We start from the raw sequence: 23,206 nt of genomic DNA on the forward strand, positions 1-23,206 counted from the left end.
TCCTAACCTCAGCCTACTTGCCCTATCCTCTGCCCTTTAGCTTCTTGTTGTCCTTGATTACCCAGGGTTCATCATTACCTTGGCCCTTCTCCACCCATCTGGGAGTCTCATTTCATCAGGACTCATCTGGCATAATGAGCTAGCTTTCTTGGTGGGCAGATCCCAGATACTATATTTGACAAAGATTTGCAGATCAAGTAGGACATGTATTTGAACTGGGGTCTTCTGCAAATAATAGGGAGATTATTTGGAAAGAGGAGGAGCCCTTTCAGAACTACAGCTCATTTCACCTAGGACCACTCCTGTCTACTCTAGAATACACAATACTCCAGATGGTGACCTACTCAGATATGAGATAACAGTCTATAACTTCATATGAAGAAAGGACAAAGGCCATGTCACATACATGATGGTCTTCCCTAAACAACTATCTTCATACTCTTTGTACCTGAGACTCTGCCACTGTTATCACTGGCTTACCACTCCTTCACACACTGATCCCAACAGTTTATGTCCGAACTACCATAGGGGAATAGTTGAGGTAAAAAATCCTTACGGAAGCTGGTGGCAAGTCCTTCTTGTGAATGAATGACCACAGGATGGAGAGCTTGTCCCGGGAGGCCACAGTGCTGGTATAGGTGCAGACAAGTGTGACATCAGATCCAACAGTCACATTCACAACACTGTTTGGGATGGTTACCTGCACCATACTAACTTGACCTGAAAAAATAATCATCAAAATGAAAATGATACACTTTCACATTCTGATGACACTTTTTCATTACCAAGCACTTTCGTTGACATCTTGTTGAAAGAATCCAGGGTGAAGAGGAGGAGGAGGAGAATAAACTATACAGGAAAGCCGAGCAAGCAACTGGCATGGAGATAGCAGAGTTTCTAACAAATTATGATGTAATGAAACTCAGGTCCTATGTGATGGTGAGACAATAACACCAAACTGGGAATTCTTCTGTATGAGGATTGTCTTAAACAGATGTTCTTAAAATATTGTCCAGGGACCAAAAAAGGTCCATGAATATGGGGAACAACTAATCCAGTTTGTCCAGGACTAACAGATTTCTTTGATGTGGAACTTACAGGTTTTTTTCTTCCAAGTCTTTATTTAAATTCAAGTTAGTTAACATATTGAGTAGTATTGGTATCAGGAGTAGAATTTAGTGACTCATCACTTACGTGTAATACCCAGAGCTCATCCCAGCAAGTGCCCTCTTTAATAGCCATCAACCGTTCAACCCATCCCACCTCCCACATCCCCTCCAGCAACCCTCACTTTGTTCTCTATCATTAAGAGTCTTTTATGGTTTGCCTTCCTCTCTATTTTGATCGTATTTTATTTTCCTTCCCTTCCTCTATGTTCATCTGCTTTGTTTCTTAAATTCCACATAAGATTGAAATTATATGGTATTTTTCTTTCTCTGACTGACGGATTAACATAATACCCTCTAGTTCCATTCATGTTGCTGCAAATGGCAAGATTGCATTCTCTCTCTCTCTCTTTTTTTTTTTTTGGCTGAGTAATATTATATATATATTTATATATATAATATATTTATTTATATATACCTCAACCATCTCTCTCTCTCTCTCTCTCTCTATATATATATATATATATATATATATATGTATATATATATATATCCTCTTCTTTATCCATTCATCAGTTGATGGACATTTGGAGTCTTTCCATATTTTGGCTATTGTGGACATTGCTGCTATAAATATTGGGGTGCATGTGCCCCTTTGAATCAATATTTTTGTATCCTTTGGGTAAATATCTAGTAGTGCAATGGCTGGGTCATAGGGTAGCTCTATTTTTAACTTTCTGAGGAACCTCCATACTGTTTTCCACAGTGGCTGCACCAGTTTGCCTTCCCACCAAAAGTGTAGGGGTGTTCCCCTCTCACTGCATCCTCACCAACATCTATTGTTTCCTGACTTGTTACTTTAGCCATTCTGACAGGTGCAAGGTGGTATCTCATTGTGGTTTTGATTTGTATTTCCCTGATGATGAGTGACGTTGAGCATTTTTTTGTGTGTCTATTGGCCATTTGTATGTTTTCTTTGGAGGAACTTTCGGTTTTAAAATAGGGTTTCAGCAAACCATACTGCTTTTGTTAGGATGTCCAGTGCTTAAACCAGGAAAATCTCAGGAAAACCAGGATGAACTGGTCACCTTATCCCTACGACCATTTTGAGAAACTTTAAGATCAAAATGATATTAATAATGATATAAAAAAGTTATTTTTCTTTTTCACTCTCATCCTCTCATTAGTGTACAGTGGGGTGTTCCACTAGCTACTGATGATGGTGACATCATTGCTTTTGCAGCTAATGGAATGTGTGCTTATATATTTTTTGTTTAAATAATTTTTAGTTTTAATTTCTAATTCAATAAATATAGATAGAAATAAGTGACAGCAAAAATTCCTTGGGAATCCTCAGGTCCTTTCAATTTTTAATTGAAAATTTTATTGAGATAACAGTAGAGTCACATGCAGTTCTAAGAAACAGCACTGATATTCCATGTACACTTTACCCAGCCCCCACAATGGTAACATTTTATAAAACTATACTGTAAAATCACAGATAGGACACTGACATTGATCCACTGATCTTATTTGTATTTCTCCAGTTCTACTGGTACTCAAGTGGGTGTGTGTTCATTTAGTTTGATACACTTTTATCACATGTGTAAGTTTGTGTATCTACCATCACAATCAAGATACTGAACAGTTCCATCACTACAAATATCCCTAATGTTGGCTTTTTATAATCACACTCACCTCCCTCCTGCACCCCATCCCTGATTATAAGCATTGGAAGCCACTAATCTATCTTTCATTTATAAAATTGTCATTTTGTAATCTTTTGGGATGGGCTTCTTTCACTTACCATAATTAGGATTCTACCCAAGTTGCATCGGTAACTCACTGCCATTTGTTGCTTAGGAGTACTCAATCTGTTTAACAATTTACCTATTTAGGAACATCTAGGTTGTTTCCAGGTTTGGACTGTTGAATAAAAGTCCAATGTACAGATTTTTGTGGGAACATAAATTTCTATTTCACTGGGATAAATTCACAAGAGTGCAATTGATGGGTCTGATGATAGCGACAGGTTTAGGTTTATTAAAAGCAAAAACAGGGGTTCCTGGGTAGCTCAGTCAGTTGAGTGTCCGACTCTTGATCTCAGCTCAGGTCTTGATCTTGGGGTCATAGTTTCAAGCCCCATTTTGGGCTCTACACTGGGCATAAGACCTACTTAAACACACACACACACACACACACACACACAAGCATACTGAAAACCAGCCACATACTTTTCCAGAGTGGCTATACAAATAAACATTCTCACCAATAACATATGAGCAGTCCAGTCTCTCCACATCTTCCCCAGTCTCTAGTGTTGTCACTGTTCTCTACTTCAACCATTATAATAAGAGGGTAGTAATATATCATTGTGATTTTAATTTATCTTTCCCTGATGTAATTTAATGATGCTAAACAACTTCTTATATGCGAATTTTCCATTTGTATATCTTCCTCAGCGAAAGGTCTGTTCATATTTTTAGCCCATTTTCTAATTGGATTATTTAATTTTCAACTGGTGAATTTTGAGAGTTCCCTGTGTAATCTAGATTCCAGTCTCTTCTTGGAGAGAGAGAGGTTATTTTTTTCTTCCTTTCCAATCCATATGCTTTTTATTGCTTTTTACTACCTTATTGCAGTGACTATAACTTCCAGTACTTTACATTTACAACATGTATGTAACATAATACAAAACATGTTAGCTGTTGGTTATTTGCAGACGTTTTTTAATCAAGTTGAGGTAATTCTCCTCTGTCATGGATTGCATTGTGCACCACCAAAAGATATGTATAAGTTCTAATTCCTGATATCTGTGAATGTGACCTTATTTGGAAATAGGGTCTTTGCAATGTAATTAAGTTAAGGATCTTGAGATGAGATGATTCTGGATTTGGGGTGGGCTTTAAATCCAATGATTGTTGTCCCCCTAAGAAAAAGGAGAGGGAGATTTGACAAAGATACACAAAGAGAAAGTTCATATGAGGATAAAATCAAACACTGGAGCATTGTATATACACATAAAGGAACACCAAGAATTTCTAGAAGCCAAGTAGCAGAAAGACATGGCATAGAGAGAAACAATATTGTCAAAGCTTTACCTTCAGACTTTTGGCCTCCAGAACTGTGAGAGAATATATTTCTCTTGTTTCATGCCACCCAGTTTCTGGCAATTTGTGGCAGCTCTTCAAAATGAACACATCTTTTATTGTTTAACTTACTGAGCATCTTTATCATGAATGAGTATTGAATTTTGTCAGATGCTCTTTTTGTATCAATTGAAATAATCATTTGTTTTTTTTCTTTAGCCAGTTGATAGGATACATTACACCAAATAACTCTTGAGTGTTGAGCCAGCCTTACATATTCAAAATAAATCCTACTTAGTCATGGTGTAGAATTAGTTTCCAGAGTAGGATTCAATTTCCTAGTGCTTTTTCATGAGTTATTGAGTCAAAGTTCATGAAAGAATTTGGTCTATAGTTTTCTCTTTCTTCACTGTCTGGTTTTAGTATCAGGGTAATACTGGCCTCATAAAATGAGTTGAAAATGTCCCGTCTTCTATGTTTTGGAAAAGTCTGTGTAAAATTGTTGTTAATTATTTTTTAAATGTTTGGTAGACTTATCCAGTGAAAGTATCTAGGCCTAAGTATTTCTTTTTCAGTAGCTTTTTAAACTATGGATTCAATTTCTTTAAGAGTTTTGGGATATTCATATTATCTACTTTGTATTGAGTGAGTTTTAGTAGTTTGTTGTTTTGGGGGAATTGGTTCAAAGAACCAGATTTTTATTCATTTAATAATTTTCTTATTTTAATTTCATTGACTTCAGCTCTTTATTATTTCCTTTCTTCTCTTTGCTTTGAGTTTATTTTACTCTTTCTTCCAGTTTCTTGATGTGGAAACTTCAATTATTGACTTGACACTTTTCTTAATTTCAAATGGAAGCATTTAGTGCTATAATTTTCTCTCTCAGCACTGCTTTAGTTGCATATAACATATTTCCATATGTTATGTTTTCATTTTTATTCAGCTTTTTATATATTCTTTAAATTTCCTTTGAGATTTCCTTTTTGGTCCATAGATTATTTAGAAGTGAGTAGTATAATTACCAAGAGTTTAGGGACTTTCTTTTTCTCTTTCTGTTCTTGATTTCTAGTTTGATTCCATTGTGCTCAGAGAACAGATTCTGCATGATTTTAATTCTTTTACATTTGTGGAGGTTTTTTGTTTGCTTGTTTATTTTTAATGGATGAGCATGTACTCTATCTTGGTAAATATTCTGCAGGTACCCAGGGAAACAAGTGCATTTTGTTATGGTTGGGTGAAGTGTTTTATACAAAGAGATATGTTTTTAAACATTATGGGGACGCCTGGGTGGTGCAGTCATTTAAGCGTCTGATTCTTGGTTTTGTCTCATGTCATGATCTCAAGCCCCTTGTCAGGCTCCTTGTTCAAGATGGGGTCTGCTTAAAGATTCTCTCTCTCTCTCTCTCTGCCCCTCCCCCATCCCTCAAAAAATAAATAAATCTTTAAAAAATGTGAATTCTCACCAAGGAAGACCACATTATGGGCCTTAAAACAAATCTTAACACATTTAAAAAAATAAATCACACAATATCTGCCCCCAGACCACAGTGGAATTAAAACAGAAATAAATTAACAAAAAGATTACTAGGAAGTCCCCAAAATACATGGAGATTAAACAACACACTTCTAAAGAACACATACATCAAATAAATCTCAAGCAAAATTTTAAAATATTTTTAACTAATGAAAATGAAGGGGCGCCTGGGTGGCTCAGTGGGTTAAGCCCCTGCCTTCGGTTCAGGTCATGGTCTCAGGGTCCTGGGATCGAGCCTCGCATCGGGCTCTCTGCTCAGCGGGGAGCCTGCTTCCTCCTCTCTCTCTCTCTGCCTGTCTCTCTGCCTACTCGTGATCTCTCTCTGTCAAACAAATAAATAAAAAATCTTTAAAAAAAAAAGAAAATGAAAACACAACTTATAAGAATTTCTGGTATGCAACAAAAGCAGTGCTTAGAGGTAAATTTGCAGCATTGAATGCATATATTAGAAAACAAGAAAGATCTAAAATCAATCATGTAAGCTTACACTTTAGGAAACCAGAAAAAAAGAAAAAGTCATATCCAAAACAGAGAAAATAAATAATAAAAATTAGAGCAGAAATCAATTAAATTGAAAACAAGGCATCAATACAGAAAGCCAAAGAAACAAAAACTGGTTATTGTAAAAGACAGTAAAATTGAAAAGACTCTAACTTGGCTAAGATAAAAAATAGCGTGAACACAAATTGTTAATATCAGAAATTGAAGGGGGCATGACTATAGATACCATGGACAGTAAAAAGATGATAAAAGAATACTAGGAAAGACTTTATGCCTACAAATTTGATAACCTAGATAAAATGGACCAATTCCTTGAAAAACACAACCTACTAAAATTCACACAAGAAGTAGACAGTTTTGTCAGGTCTGTATCTACTTTGTATCTACTAAAGAAGTTGAATGAAGAGGTAATTAATAACCTCCCCAAACAGAAAGCACCAGGCCCAGATGGGTTCAATGATGAATTCTACCAAACATTTAAGGAAGAAATTCTATCAATTTTCTACACACTCTCTCAGAAGATAGAACAGGAGAAATATTTCCTAACTCATCCTATGATGTCAACATCACCCTAATACTAAAACCAGACAAAGACATCACAAGAAAACTATAGACCAATATCTCTAATGAACACAGATGCAAAAACCCTCAATACAATATTAGTAAGTCAAATCCAACAATTCATAGAGAGATTCTACACCATGGCCAAGTGGGATTTGTCTCAGGTATGCAAGGCTGGCTCAAAATTTGAAAAAGAATTTATGCAATCTATCACATGAACAGGTTTTTAAAAATCACATGATCATATCAATATATGCAGAAAAAGCATTTGCCAAAGCCTGACATCCATTTGTGATTAAAATTCTCAACTAGGAATATAAGGGAACTTATAGGAATATAAGGGAACATCTACAGAAAAAACCTGCCACTAACATCATCCTTAATGGTGAGAAATTAGAAGTTTTCCTACTAAGAGTAGGAGAAAGACAAGGGTGTTACCTTTCATCATTCCTTTTCAACCTCATTCTGAAAGCTCTACCTAATGCAATAAGATACAAAAAGGAAACAAAAAGTATACAGATTGTGAAGGAAATAACAGATGACATGATTGCCTATGTAGAAAAATCCAAAAGAATCAACAACAACGAAAACCTATGGAACTAATAGTGATTAAAGCCAGTTTTCAGGATATCAGATTAAGGCACAAAAGTTAATTGCTTTCCTATATACTGGCTGTGAACATGTGGAATTTGAAATTAAAAACACAATACCATTTACATTAGCACCCCTAAAATGAAATATCTGAGTATAAATCTAACTAATCTAATATCTGTTCAAAACCCATATGATGAAAACTAGAAAACTCTGATGAAACAAATAAAAAAAAAAACCACAAGTAAATGGACAGGTAATCTATGTTCAATAGAATAGGAAGTCTCAATATTTCCAACTTGTCGGTTCTTCCCAACTTGATCTATCAAGTCAATGTTATTACAACCAAAATCCCAGGAAGTTATTTTGTGGATATTGACAAAGTTATTCTAAAGTTTGTATGGAGAAGTAAAAGAACCATAATAGCCAATACAATATTGAAGAAGAACAAATTTGGTGGACTGACACTACTTCAAGACTTTTTATAGAGATATATAGTAATTAAGACTGTATAGTCTTGGTGAAAAAAAATAGGCAAATAGATTAATGCAACACAATAGAGAGCGCTGAAAAAGACCCACATAAAAGAGTCAACTGATTTTTGACAAAGGAAGGAGCAAAGGCAATACAATGGAACAAAGATAATCTTTTCAACAAATGGGTGCTGAAATAACTGGATGCCCATGTACAAAAAAAAAAAAATGAATCTAGCCACAAAAAAATCTCAAAATGGATCACAGATCTAAATGAAAAAGCAAAATATAAATCTCCTAGAATATAATATAGGAGAAAATCTAGATGATCTTGGTATAGTAATGAATTTTTAGATAAAACACCAAAGGCACAATCCATGAAAGAAATAATTGATAAGCTGGACTTTATTAAAACTAAAATATTCTGTTCTACAGAAGACACTGTCAAGAGAAAGAAGACTAAAGCCACAGACTAACAGAGACTATTTACAAAAGACATATTTGATAATGTTCTTCTATCCAAACTATACAAATAACTCCTAAAACTTGTTAATAAGAAAACAAACAACCATATTAAAATGGATTAAAGACCTTAGCAGACACCTCACCAAAGATTATATACAGATGGCAAATATGCATCTGGAAAGATGCTTCACATCCTATGTCATCAGGGGGATAGAAATTAAAACAATGAGATACTATTACACACCCATTAGAATGGCCAAAGTACAGAACACTGACAACACCAAATGCGGGTGAGGATGTGGAACAACAGGAATTCTCGTTTATTCATGGTGGGGGTGCAAGATGGTACAGACATTTTGAAGACAGCTTGGTGTTTATTTACAAAACTAAAACACTCTTACCATACTATCCAGCAATTATGCTCTTTGGTATTTACCCAAAAAAGCTGAAAATTTAATCCACACAAAAATCTGCGCATGAATGTTTATAGTAGTTTTGTGTATAACTGCCCAAACTTGGAAGCAACCAAGGCATCCTTCAGTAGGTGAATTGATTAGTCAACTGTGGTATATAGGGGCACCTGGGTGGCTCAGTTGGTTGAGTGTCTGACTCTTGATTTCAGCTCAGATTATGATCTTAGGGTCCTGGCATGGAACCTCACATCGGGATCCCCACTCAATGGGGAATCTGTTTGAGGATTCTCTTTCTCTCTCCCTCTGCTCCTCTCCCATGCACTCTCTTGCTCTCTCTCTCTCCCTCTAACTATAAATAAATAAATATTTTTAAAAATCCTTTTAAAAATAAATTTAAAAATATATAAACTGTGGTATGTACAAACAATGGAATATTATTCAGTGTTAAAAGAGGAGCTGTTAAGCCATGGAAAGATATGGAGTGACATTAAATATATATTACTGGGTGAAAAAAGCCAATCTGGAAAGTCATCTTGAAATCCAGATTATTTCAATCCTGATATTCTGGAAAAAGCAAAACTATGGAGACAGTATAAATATCATTGGATTCAAGGGGTTAGTGGGGAGGAAGACATGGATAGGTGGAGCAGAGAGGATTTTTAGGGCAGTGAATATATTCTATATGATAATATAATGGCAGATACATGTCATTATACACTTCTCCAAACCTGTAGACATTTTGCCTATCATGTCAGAAAACTCCCATTTAAATGTCATTTTGGCAGACAGTCTCTTTTCTTTGGTTTCATGTTTTACCCACAGGGCTCGGCCTACTTTTGTGGGCTAGGGTTCAAATGCTAGGGTTTTTTAAAGATTTTATTCATTTATTTGACAGAGAAAGAGCACAAGCAGGGAGAGCAGGCAGATGAAGAGGGAGAAGCAGGCTTCCTGCTGAGCAGGCAGCCCAGTGTGGGACTCCATCCCAGGATCCTGGGATCTTGACCTGAGTGGAAGGCAGACACTTAACTGACTGAGCCACCCAGGTGCCCCTCTAATGCTAGTTTAATTTCCAGAGTCTCTGCAGTGTTGTTTTGGTCTCTTTGGTTTATCTGCTATCACTAGGGCTTCTGTTTGTCTCTGATTCTCTAGCCTGAGTGGGTGGAAGGGTTTCCCCAGGTCAGGTTGCTGGAGGTCTCTCAGTAAGGGATCAGTATGGTGGGACACTCCTACTGGTAGCCCTGGCTACTCCTGTGTCTCGTGGGTGGGGGGAGAGTCTGAGTCCCACACCAAGAGCCTTCCAGAACTGAACATTTGCTGTGACTTCATTCTCTTGTCTGTTCTACCCTCCCACCTCAGTGTCTCTAGATCAAAGTGAGGAGTCTCAGGCCCAGTGGGGAAAAAGAATGCTTCCTTTGTCTACTCTTGTTAGTGTGGCTTCTGATGACTCGCCCAGTAGTTGGTTCACTTGATGTCAGAAGGACTCTCATTAGATCTAGTGGAAGAATAAGCTTCCCTAGGCTACCCTCTGTTGCTAGGTTGGGATGTAGAAATGCCAGAACTGGCTACCCTCCTTCTTTGGGATGCAAAGAAATAAGACACCTTGCCACTGTTATTCTCAGGGTCCCAAAACCCTTTACTTTTTCTTACCATCTTTCAGAGTTCTCCCTTGGTTGTCTCTTGCATTATTTCCAGGGAGGGTTTAGACCTGTGCTTAGCAGAAAGAAGCAAGGACAAGCAGATCTATGCTTTTTTATACAGGTCAGAAATTTTCCTCAAGTTTTAAGAGTATTAAAAGGGTCCTGAGACCACCGAATTTGAGAGCTGTTGGCTTTCCAAAAGGGTGAGCTGTCCCTATGATTTGGAGGAACAGTACTCTACCCCAAAACCCAGCCTACCACGGTGCCTGAAATTCTCAGCACCATATAAGCATCTTTCAAAAAGGCTGTGATAGGGGACAATAGTTTGAGTAACACTATTGAGGCATTGGCTAATCTGATTAACTGGTTATTACCTATTGCAAACTCAGAGTATAGAAGATCTCCAAGATGGAACATAAGACCATCAGATAGCTATTAGAAGAAAAGGCCAAGTTTAAGAGATGCTCTCTGTGCTGCAGAGGAACCCGAGTGGGAGTTCTCACTGCTTGCAGGGTTACAGACAAGGAGAAGAATGAGATACAGAAATCATGGAAAGATCAGAGGAAATACTACAGAAAGACAAATCCTGGATCCCTTCCCAATTCTGCACATCCCAAGACTCTTTTAATCAACATTTTTCTTACTTAACAACAGGCAAACATAAATCAGGGAATTGACATTTTGAAAAATTAGAAGAAAAAGCAAACTATGTACTGAGAACCCTGGTTTTACATATTCAATAGCTAAGTTCTCTGTCACAGGCAAGCCACCTGGTTCAGCTGCTTCTCTGCCAGAGGTTGACTGTTTATAGGGTAACCAATACTGTGATCAACTGAGAAAAGTGATTTAGGATAGACCCCCATGCAGCACCTTCTGACTCTGCACAGTTTCCCTCTTCCCAATGTTCTCTCCATGCTTTCCCATGTCTCATTATGCCTTTCCAAAAAAAACAGAACTGATCTACAGAAAACAGCAACTCTTTCCAGTGGAAACTTTATTGGGGAAAGCTAAGTGGCTCTCTCCTGCCCTCAAAGACCCCATCTCATTTTTCCTGGAAGTTAGACACATCTTTAGCTATGCTTAAATGATGACTTCCAAATGTCTTTAAAGTGTCCAAAATAAAAAGGACAGAATGGGGATTTGGTGGCCATTAAAGTTCCCAGAAACTTTCCCCTAAAAACAGAGACTTTGAAAGTAGTATTTGGTCATTGTTTTTGTTTTCTAGTTTATGTCCCATTGTCTGCTATGGAGTTGGCTATTGGTGGGAGCCTATGACAAAGTAATCACCCTGCCCTCACTCCCAAAATACCTTTAAAGGCTGCTCTCTGAGAAAACGCTGGAAGGCAAAGTAAGCACAGCTCCCATACAAGGCAAGCCATGGAAGAGGCAGAGTTGTCTGTCAACAAATACCTATTGAGCACCTGTTTTGTGCCACACACAGTGCTAAACATGGGGAAACAGTAATAAATAAGACAGACACAATCTCTACTCACCCTATCAACACAGCAGGAAGCCATTTAGAGCACAGACCAGAATGAGGACAAAGGAAAATTAAGGCTTTGGGAACTATAAATGTGATTAAGACATTTGCAACATTTTTAAAGATAGAAGACCTACAAATACATAAATCATTTGAGATCTGTATAAGCTCGACAATATCACTTTAGAATAAGGATGGTAACCTCCAAGTCTACTGTGAGATGGTGTTTTTTAAGACAAGGACACATTGTCCTATAAATAGGTAACAGTTGGCAAGGCAGTATCTCTAGACCATTTTCTCGCCCAGATTCCTCATACCCACAGCACAACAATCAATCCTTAAATTCTGAAGAAAGTTTTCAGAAGTTGTCCCTCCTGGAGAGAGCAACATGCTTCAGAAAACAAAGCTACATATTTCCAGATGAATTTTTTTAAATGTCACCTGATCCCATTAGTGCACATTACTTAAGCCATGAAGATTAGCCTCTAGTCCACCCAAGAGGATTTCCTGTGATGGTGTAAATGTTGTATCTCAGTACTACCATCTGATTCAGTAAGTCACTACCCACACGTGTTTGCTGAGCACATGGAATTTTGCTAGTGTGACTGAGGAACTGAATTTCTCATTTCGTTTCATTTGAATTAATTTAAATCGAGGTAGTCATTATGCAGAGAGTGAACAGCACAAATGTAACCTTAAACTGAAAGTGATTCTGTGAGTTGCCAGTTAGAAAAGAAAGCAAGAAAGAAAGAAAAGAAAGAATGAGAGAGAGAGAGAGAGAAAGGAAGGATGGAAGGAAGAAAGATAGAAAGAAAATTTCCCTCCCTTTGGATTAACTTACTTTAAATTGGGAAATTACTTTAAAATTTAAAAAATCAGAAAAATCTCTGGGTTAACAAGACAGCGAATGAATAACAACCTATAGATTAGCGCCTGATTTAAACAAAACTCAGAACGGCACTCTCCCTCAGTGTCCTGGCTGGATGAGAAAGCAAAACAAAACAACACATATGTGGTTGAAATATGTGAGATTGTTTTTAAAAAATCAGGGCTGATGATTAAAAGAAACTAATCCAAAGTATATATATAAAGCAATCAACGTTTTTTTTTTTTATTTTTTATTTTTTATTTTTTATAAACATATATTTTTATCCCCAGGGGTACAGGTCTGTGAATCACCAGGTTTACACACTTCACAGCACTCTGGAAAACAGCATGGAGGTTCCTCAAAATGTTGAAAATAGAACTGCCCTATGACCCAGCAATTGCACTATTGGGTATTTACCCTAAAGATACAAATGTAGTGATCCAAAGGGACACATGCACCCGAATGTTTATAGCAGCAATGTCCACAATAGCCAAACTATGGAAAGAACCTAGAAGTCCATCAACAGATGAATGGATCAAGAAGATGTGGTATATATACACAATGGAATACTATGCAGCCATCAAAAGAAATGAAATCTTGCCATTTGCAACAACATGGATGGAACTAGAGCGTATCATGCTTAGCGAAATAAGTCAAGCAATCAACGTTTTGCAAAGATTTTTTTTTCATGTTTTGGTAATGATTGTTCACTTGTGTACTTACTGCCTACAATATGGCAGACACGGTGCTTACGAGGGAATTATCTTAATACACCAGAGCAAAAATCTTTATCAAATAACCATATTTAACATGATGCCTTCGAAGTGATTTAATTTCCAGCAATTTCACATATAATTGCTTCGTTTTTGACTTACAGTATAACCAAATGATCACTTTTTGGATTTGACCATGAGACTAAAGCTCAAGGATATTACTGCTTTGAAATGCATAACACATAACTCCAGAAAATGAAAATAACATTAAAAAATTTTTTAACAGGTGACTAATATATATTACAAGTATCCAAATGGTATGTGTGAACATTTTGCCAAAGACATTTTTGATGGAAATAATTTTCCTGAAATGAAATGTAACCTAAGACTTCCTAAGTAGTCCTCAGAAAGATGATTTGATCATATCAACACTTATTGCAGTATAATTGACATATACAATTAGAAAGATTCTGATTAAAATCTGTCTTGCTTAATTGTATAGAAAATTGATTTTAAATATGCATGTGAAAATTATTTCTGGATGCTTGGGAAGGTAATTCATTCTTTTGTTTCTCCAGCTTTACAGACACATAATTGACAAAAAACAAAGTGTGAGTGTACAGTGTACAATGTGTTGATTTGATACACTTACATATTGTAAAATGACTACCACCAAAGTGTTAACTAACACCTCCATCACATCACATAATTACCATCTCTTTTTTGTGGTGAGAACACTTAAGGTCTACTCTCTGGCAATTTTCAGGTATATATACAGTGTTATTAACTAGAGTCATGTACATGAGATCCCCAGAATTTGCTCATCTTCTAACTGGAAATCTATACCCTTTGTCTAACACCCCTCTCTGCCCCAAGCCCCTGCTCACCATCATTCTTCTCTGTTTCTATGAGTTTGGCTTTTGTAGATTCCACTTCTAAGTGATATCCTACAGTATTCATCTTTCTCTGTCTGACTTACTTCACTTAGCATAATGCCCTCAAGGTCCATTTATGTTGTTCCAAATGGCAGCATTTCAGAAGGTAATTCATTCTTTCAACAAACATTTACTATGAGCCTACAATGTGCCAGGCACTGTGCTTGACACCAAAGAACATGACATTCTTCCTGACAAGGGAGACAAGTCCAGGTAGCACATCAAATTACGCATTGGTAAAAACATTATCATTATTTCACAGATGTATCTGGATCACCTGAGGGACACTACCAATGCCAAGTATAGATTACTGAAATCTTCCTTTCTCCGACTTCCATATGTACATAAGCATAGCCAACAATAATATATTATACCATATTTCCATTCTACCTGCTACACTGACACTACCATATTTTGCTATGGACCAGCTAGACTCTACAGATATAGAAATACAGTATAGTCTATATGCCAACAAAACCAGCCTTACAAGTCATGGAAGAACAAAGGCTCTGAAGTATTTATTGGTCACTCCGATTGGGTCTTGTTCTAAAAGTCACAATCAAGTAAGATCGTGACATTGTCTAAGTAATTTTTAAAACAATAGAAAACTGTATACAAGGTAGAGACCCAATTTTGTCATGCTATACACACACACACACACACACACACACACACGTGTGTGTGTGTGTGTGTGTGTGTGTGTATACATACTTGCAAAGAAAAAAAATATACATAAGAAATTCACCCAAAATCTCAGGGTGGTAAGAGTGCTGGTGATTTTTATTTTATTTATGTTTTCATATATTCAACTTGTCTACAATACCCATATACTACATTTGTAACCAGTTAAAATTAGTTATAGTAAAACCATTTCTTATAACTATTCCAAAACTTGTGTCAAGCATAGGCCTGCATAAGGCCTCACATAACGAAATGGTTATTGAGTACATGTGTGATTTTAGGGGCCTCATGCAGAAGGCCCAGGGGCAACCAAATTAGCTAACGACTGGAAGATCTTTGAAAGGTAACACAGACTTGCACTGTCTAAAATTAAAGTTTAAAATGAATATTCCTGGGTTGGGGGGAGGAAGAATTGTGACGTGTTCCCACCAGGACAGAAACTGAGAAAGGTGGCTTGTTCCAGTTCTAAGTCCTAGTTAAATCATGGAATAAATACAATATTGCCTTCTGGTGACTCCATAGAACATGTATGTTTAAACATGTAGAAATGAACAGTTAGAGAACCATTACTGAATACCATGCCATTTTTAAAATTCACACTTTTTAATTATGAACATAGTATAATATTCTTCGTAGAAACTCCAGAAAATAAGGAAAACCTGGGGAATAAAAAAATCATCTAGATTCCCATCACCCAGAGGCAATCACCATGAGCACTTTGGTATATAACCTCCCAGCAATTTATTCTAGTCAAATGTGTGTCTTCTTTTTCACTTAATATTTTATCTTGGACGTTTTCTTCTGCCATTAAATACACTCAGTGACCCTCCCTCTAATGACTGCCTAATATTACTGATGGCTTAACAATATCAGAATGACTGTAAGCAATATTATTGTACCTACCATAGAGTTCATATTATAAAGACAGATTCAAATGGATTTGGTATTTGAAAAAAATGAGCCAAGGGATTTTCTGAATTAGTGGTCTCTTCTGGGTCTTACCCACATCAGGACCTTGACTCTAAAAATGATTGTTTTGCTCCAATTCCTGAAAACACCCATATTGTGCACAACAATAAATCACTCACATATTTTCCAAAATATGGTCTTGGTTTTCAGTTCGGAAAACTGCAGCTGCTACAGAAATGTTGCGGAGTAAATCATAGCAGGCCCTCCAAGCCTGCTTGTCATAACAAAACAAGTGGATCATAGCAAGTTCCCTTAAAAGAAACACTAAAATGAATGAGAAAAAAACTATCCTCGGTGCAAAACTTCAGCTTCCCAGCAAATTAATCTGTTCACCTTCCAAATTTAAAAGAGAGAGAGAGAGAGAGAAAGAAAACTACTGTGATTTTCTGAGAAAATTTTAATTCAGAAGCTCCATAAAATTACATTTACAACGTGGCCTATATTTGCTAAACTAGAGGTCTGAAAACTACTTTATGCAGCAAAGTAATTATAATTCTTTTGAAGTGCAAGAGGAGAACACTCATGCAAAAATTTGCGATTTTGTCTTAAAAAAAAACTCCATCTCCAATCATCTGGGATGGTTTGGAGATCCTTTCCTTACCTGCAAGGCAGCTTAGGATCAGAAAGACCTTCCAAAATGCGAACACCATGGTGCCAGTGTTCGCGGAGCGCAGCGCCTGCCTGGGCTAAGCTGAGTCTCAAGCGCCTCCTTCAATCACACTGAGCTTTGCCAGGCTTATCTGCAGGCATCACGGAGCAAACAGCCTCTTCGGGCTTACTTATTGGGTACAGTCCTTTCTCAGAGCAGATTTGTTTCTTTGAAACACTTTTCATGGGGCGTGTTTCCTTGATATATTTGCTACTGCGTTAATAATAAACCCATGCATTTAAATTCTTCAGGCTATTTGTACACAGATTCTCTGAGCTTTAGTGTTTAAAATCAATCTTACTAAAAAGTTAAACTTGGGGGGTATACAGTGGGGAGTGAGCCTATACAAATAAAAGCCGACAAGGCTAATTAATTTCAAATATTTCCATCGAAGACTTCCAGCATGGATTCACTAACCTTCGTTTGCAAATTAGGTCAGTAAATTGGTGCTCTAAGATTTTCTCAGGAGACAGGGTTCACAGGAAGGACACAGGACTTAGACAGCAAAAAGCATGTGTTTCTGTGTGAACAAACTCTGGACACGTCACACTTTCTTGAAGCCCTTGCAGTTCTCAATCACGTTGGCAATAGAACGAATAGCATGCTTTGGTTTTCCTGGTTAGAAACCCCATAGCATTTCCCCAACTGAACGCTGCACCATCAGGTGAATGAATAAAATTTAAGACTTCCATTGTATGAGTCTGAATTTTTGCAGAATTAGGTTAATGAGTAGATGCAACAGGATTTCTTTGGAAAGAAGTTTCCCTAGGAGGGAATGGCAGGCTGCCACGGTGAAAAGCCTTCGCTTACAAGAGTTCCTGTTGTGTTCAGGTTGAGAGGCGTGAAGGCCTCCTCCAGCTCCTCCTAGGAGATCTCTAAGTCCTGCTGTTTTCACCTGTGCAATGGCGCTCAGATCTATCCTTTCACCAATCTGCTGCTTCCACCCCAGGTTTTTAGGTCCAGTGTTCCAACCTTGACCAAGTATTTTCAGTTAACACCACTATGAACTCCTTCCAACAGGACTGGAATCCTTAATCAGGATTCCCAGGCTTCCAAGACCTGACGCTCCTCTCATCTGAACTTCACCCACTGAAAAGTGCTGTTGCAATTTCCTGCCTCAGAGTGTTTGGTCACACGAAACATGGGCAAGCTGCAGTGATGTGTTTTATGAACTTTATTTATTTATTTTAGTTTTCATTGATTTAAGTAATCTTTACAACCAACGGCTGTACTCAAACTCACGACCCTGAGATCTAGAGTCACATGCTCTTCTGGCCTAGCCAGCCAGGCTCTCCCCTCTTTTAGGAACTTTAATTTATAGGAAACGTCTGAGCCCCATTCACTTTAGCCGGCCAATTTCCCACTACTTCCTGGTTCTTTCCCACAGCCTTTCCTGCCCATGCTCATGGCTAGAGCCAGACCCTGGCTCCAGGTGAATTCCAGCTCTGCTTAGAATGTTCTCCTCTATGCCCTTGCTGTCCAAGCATATTCTTAGGACAGATCAGTCATGGTGTCTTATATGAAAAGTTCTTTTTTTTTTTTTAATTTTTACCACCGCTCTCTGGGCTCTACTTTGGATAGATTTGCATTATACTTAGAACTAATACCCTACAGTTGGCACTTGATTGCTCTCCAGTAGTTTCCTATTTATTAACAGGGTCTCCTCTAAATCCAATAGCTGTAAGCCCCTCCAGGACAAAGACAAAGTCTTGTAAGGCAGCCCCCAAGTTAGGAAGGGTTATATATCAAAATGTCTTGGTAAGCCCTTTGACTGAATCCAAGAGCACACATTCCCGCCAAAGCAGGATGCTTTAAATGGAAGTCTCATTCCCAGATTTAAAAGACACATAGTCGGGGCGCCTGGGTGGCTCAGTGGGTTAAGCCTCTCTGCCTTCGGCTCAGGTCATGATCTCAGGTCCTGGGATCGAGCCCCGCATCGGGCTCTCTGCTCAGTGGGGAGCCTGCTTCCTCCTCTCTCTCTGCCTGCCTCTCTGCCTACCTGTGATCTCTGTCTGTCAAATATATAAAATCTTTAAAAATAAATAAATAAAAGACACATAGTCTACCATCAGTGTGAATTCTGGGTGCTGGGACATACAGAGCAGGGGAAGAGGAGAAGGAACAGCAGGTGGCCAAAAAAGAACCTTCCTTTCCCTTCCTATGTCATGTGTTGAGCACAAAGCAACATTCCCTCCCCCCAAATAACAGTTGTATGCATTTGACACCCACCTTCCTTTCTGGCCCCAACTCTCATGGCCCCCAGGACCCTTGAGTTCCTTGCTTGCCTTTAAGGGAGGGTCTTACTCACCAGAGTAACTCATACTCCAAGACTACCTTTTCCTTTCTAAACTTATGCCTCCCAGAAACACTCCTCCTCTGTACAAGCAGATAATCGGCTCCATATTAGGAAAGGAAAAAAAAAAAACAAACCCAAAAACAAACAAACAAGAACAATCGCGTGAACATTCCTCACCTGGTTTACACAATTGAAAATAGAATGTTTGCCTCCCCCACCCCAAATGACTCTCCCAACAGGAGTACCAGGCAATCCAATAAAGAGAAATGGTCTGAGAGAGGAGGATTTGCAGGAGGACAGTTTGGAGGGCAGCCCTCTGGAGGTCCACATCAACTCTTCTCGGCCTTGACCCTGCCTTGACCTCTGAAGTCTCCCAAAGATCCATGAAGGTAATACTGGCTTTTCCAGTGGTGAAGTGCTGGGACAGGAAAAGAAGTTTCTAAGTCTGGTGTTCATAAGCCAAGGGATTCCTGTGTCTCCTTCCATACCCCATAGGTGAACATGTAATTTGTCATTAAACCAAGGACACTTTTGAGAATGAATAGGCTGCTATTAGCATTACATGGGACAGATGGTGTAAATCATAACAGTCCCAGGTAAACTTGGATGTCTGGTCACCTGCTCATGGTGGAATGCTAAGCACAAAGCAGGGCTAAGTAAAAGCTTTCTAATTCATCTGCTACTGTGCAAGCTAGCTGGCCCTGAAATGGGTGCGGTGGAGAGTATGACTTAAGACTATTGCCAAAACCCAGAATATCTCAGACAAACACAGAACTCTCTAGAACATTTAAGTAAAATGCCTACATTATTGCTTATGTAAGGCCCAATTGGGAAAGGAAGAATTCTGTCAAAACAAATTCAAAGAGATCATCTAATTTCTCTTCTTGGTATCAAATTTGGATGTTATTGACAAAGAAGTGGGTCATTAACTAGTGCATAAAGTAATGTTAAATATCTTTCATATTTTTATATGGCTTTATGATTTTTTTTTTGTCAGAGAGAGTGAGCACAGGCAGACAGAGAGGCAGGCAGAGGCAGAGGGAGAAGCAGGCTTCCTGCTGAGCATGGAGCCCGATGTGGGACTCCATCCCAGGACGCTCGGATCATGACCTGAGCCAAAGGCAGCCGCTTAACCAAGTGAGCCACCCAGGCATCCCGGCTATATGATTTTTAAGCTGCCTTTCCTTTTTATCTTCACAACTGACTAAAATAAAGAGGGGAGGAATTATCTCCGTTCTCTGTATTAAAAAACAGAGGCTCAGAAACGTGTCTCTCCCAAGGCTACTACTTCCAAGATTCTTTGGGAACTTTCAAAAATCTGCAGCTTCTGACTTATTTCTCATTTTTGTTTACTTAAAAATTACAAAAATAACACATTTTGATTGTAATGGGGTTTCAAAGAAAAAAGAAGTATGCGGGGAATAAAAAGAAAGCCTCCGTTCTCTCACCCATGGGTGTAATCACACACCATGTACACAAGCAATGGAAGTTTCATGCTTTTCTCAGAGCTTCTGCCAATTCACACACGCACGTGCATGCGTGCACACACACACACACACACACACAGTGGTGGTTTTTTGAGTCATAAAGGTAATCATACTACACATACACATTCTCTAGTTTGTTTTCCCCTTGAAATAGCATTTTTAATTGTCTCTTTGGGTCATCTATAGAGCTACCTTATCTGTTTGAAGGCTACTTGGTATTTCACTGCACAGATGTACTGCAACTCCTTTAACCATTCTCTTGTTGGTCAAGTCTTGCATCACCTTCAGTTTTTTGCTATTATTAACACGGTGAAATGGACATCCCCTTGTCTACATCTCCACCCGCTTGCATGAGTATTTCTGTAGATTAGGTACCTAGAAATGGAACTGCTGGATCAAAGGAGACAAATGCTTTAAATTTGGGGACAGGTCTCAGTGTTGACCACTGGAAATCCTTTACAAATGGACACCTCCATTAAGAATTTATAAGAGTGCCTGTCTCTCCATAGCCTTGCCAACAATGAAAAGTATGCCATTTATTTTTACTAGTACTGAGGGTGAGAGCTGGTGTCGCATTGCTGTTTTAATTTGTAGTTCTCTAATGAGGCTGAGCCTTTTTTTATAGGTTTGCTGGCTTAATTGGTGTTCCCTTCCCTGTTAATTGCCTATTTATGGCCTTAAAACATTTTTCCATTGAATTATCAGTCTTTCGGTATCATTGAAGTGCTTTTTCTACCTTAGGAATATTAATTTCATATCCCACAGTTAGGGATTAATTCATGGACTGATAATCAAGAGTTGATTAAAATGGAATTAAGTATGGTATATATATTATAAATATTTTCTTCCATTCTCTCTTCTTAAAAAATTTTACATCTTCGACCATCAAGAAGGTTTGCATTTTTTTGTAGTTAGTCTAGCATTTTTTTTCTCTTAGCTTCTGAGTTTCATGTCTTCCTTAAGAAAGCCGTTCCCAATCAATCCAAGACTATAGAAATGTTATCATATTGTTATATAATATATATAAATATATAATATTATACTTTCTCTTAATGCTTCTTTAATTTTGTTCTGCCTTTCAGTTATGGCAACTCTTTCCTTCCAGTTGTTTAAGCCAAAAACCTTGGTGTCATCCTTAATTCCTCTCCTCCCCTTATGTACCACCTCAAAACATCAGTGAATTCTTTTGGGTCCATGTACAAAATAGACCCAGACTCCGATGACTGTCCCATACCTTCACAGCTACTGCCCTGGTCTGAACCACTACCGTCAATTACCTGGCTCACCGCAATGGCCTAACTGGTGTCCCTGTTTCTTCATTGTCCCTTACAGCCTATTCTCACCATGGCCACCGGAATGACCCTTTTATATGTAAGTCAGATCACATCTCATTTTTTGCTCAAGATCTCCCTATTGTTCTCAGTTTCTCTCACAGCAAAAGCTCAAGTCTTTAAAGTAGCTTATGGGACGGACACCTGGGTAGCTCAGTCATCTGAGTGTTCGACTCTTGGTTTCTGCTCAGGTCATTATCTCAGGGTCCTGGGATCCAGCCCCATGTCAGGCTCCACACTCACCATAGAGTGTTCTAAAGAGTTTCTCTCTTCCGCTCTGTCTGCCCTCTCTCCAATAAATAAATAAATAAATTTTTAAAGAATTTTAAGTAGCTTAGAAGACCCCATACACTCCTTCTACCACATGTCCAACCTAACTCATCTCCTATCACTCCTTCCCTCTCACCTTGCTCCAGCCAAACTATATTTACTGACCCTTGAATAAATCAGGCACATTCCCACGTTTGGGGGCATTTACACTGGTGGTTTCTTATGTCTGTGACCCTTTAAATCCAGGTATCAGCAGGTCCAACTCACATCTTCAAGTCTTTGCTCGAATGTCAGTTTTCAACAATGCCTCCCCTGATTACACAATTAAAAACTACAGATTTCTCCACTCCAGCCCTCCCAATTCCCTGCTGCCTTAGGTAGTACTCATTAACTTCTAACATACTATGCAGTGTACTTGTGGTTAGTTTTTCCACCTAGCTAGAATATAAATTTCTCCTTTTTTAAGATTTGATTTACTTATTTGAGAGAGAGAGAGAAAGCGAGAGCAGAAGTGGGGGAAGGAGCAGAGGGAGAAGCAGACTCCCCAGTTGACCAGGGAGCCTGACACTGGGTTCGATCCCAGGACCCTGGAATCATGCCCTGAGCAGAAAGCAGATGCTTAACAGACTGAGCCACACAGGTGCCCCTAGTATGTAAGTTTCAAGAGGGCAGGGATTTCTGTCTATTTCATTTACTATTTATTCCAAGGGCCTACAACAGCACCTTGCCCATAGTAGGTACTCAGTATTTGTTAAATGAATGCATTTGGGATTCTGAATTTAACCCATGCAGATTTGATTTTTGTGTATTGTGTGAGATGGGTAGAAATGTTTTTTAAAGGTTCTAGTGTCCTTAATAGGAGCAAATCATTACCCTTTGAGGGAATTTGGTCTTTGAAAATAGCTAGGTCATTTGAGACTAATTTTAATAAATAAGGTAGGTGATAAAGTTCATCCAAATGCTGTTTTGTGCCCAAGAAATGAAGCATAGGGCTCCTGGGTGGCTCAAGTGGTTAAGCATCTGTCTTTGGCTCAGGTCATGAGCCCAGAGTCCTGGAATCGAGTCCCACATTGGGCTCCCTGCATGGTGGGGATCCTGCTTCTCCCTCTCCCTGCTGCTCTCCCTGCTTGTGCTCTCTCTCTCACTCTCTCTCTCTC

General features: G+C 38.4%; 1 protein-coding gene across 1 annotated transcript in view; it reads right to left on the reverse strand.

The window, feature by feature from the left end:
* Nucleotides 1–23,206, reverse strand: part of VSIG1 (V-set and immunoglobulin domain containing 1) — a 111,937-nt gene that overhangs the window by 21,695 nt on the left and 67,036 nt on the right. The window contains exon 2 of the mRNA XM_045068303.1: nt 557–720. Coding sequence (XP_044924238.1) covers nt 557–709 — 153 coding nt within the window. The 5' untranslated portion in view covers nt 710–720. The remainder of the gene's footprint in view (nt 1–556; nt 721–23,206) is intronic.

Source organism: Mustela putorius, unplaced genomic scaffold (genome assembly GCF_011764305.1).
Source record: "Mustela putorius furo isolate JIRA1106 unplaced genomic scaffold, ASM1176430v1.1 tig00003901_pilon_pilon_pilon, whole genome shotgun sequence".
Lineage (NCBI taxonomy): Eukaryota > Metazoa > Chordata > Mammalia > Carnivora > Mustelidae > Mustela > Mustela putorius.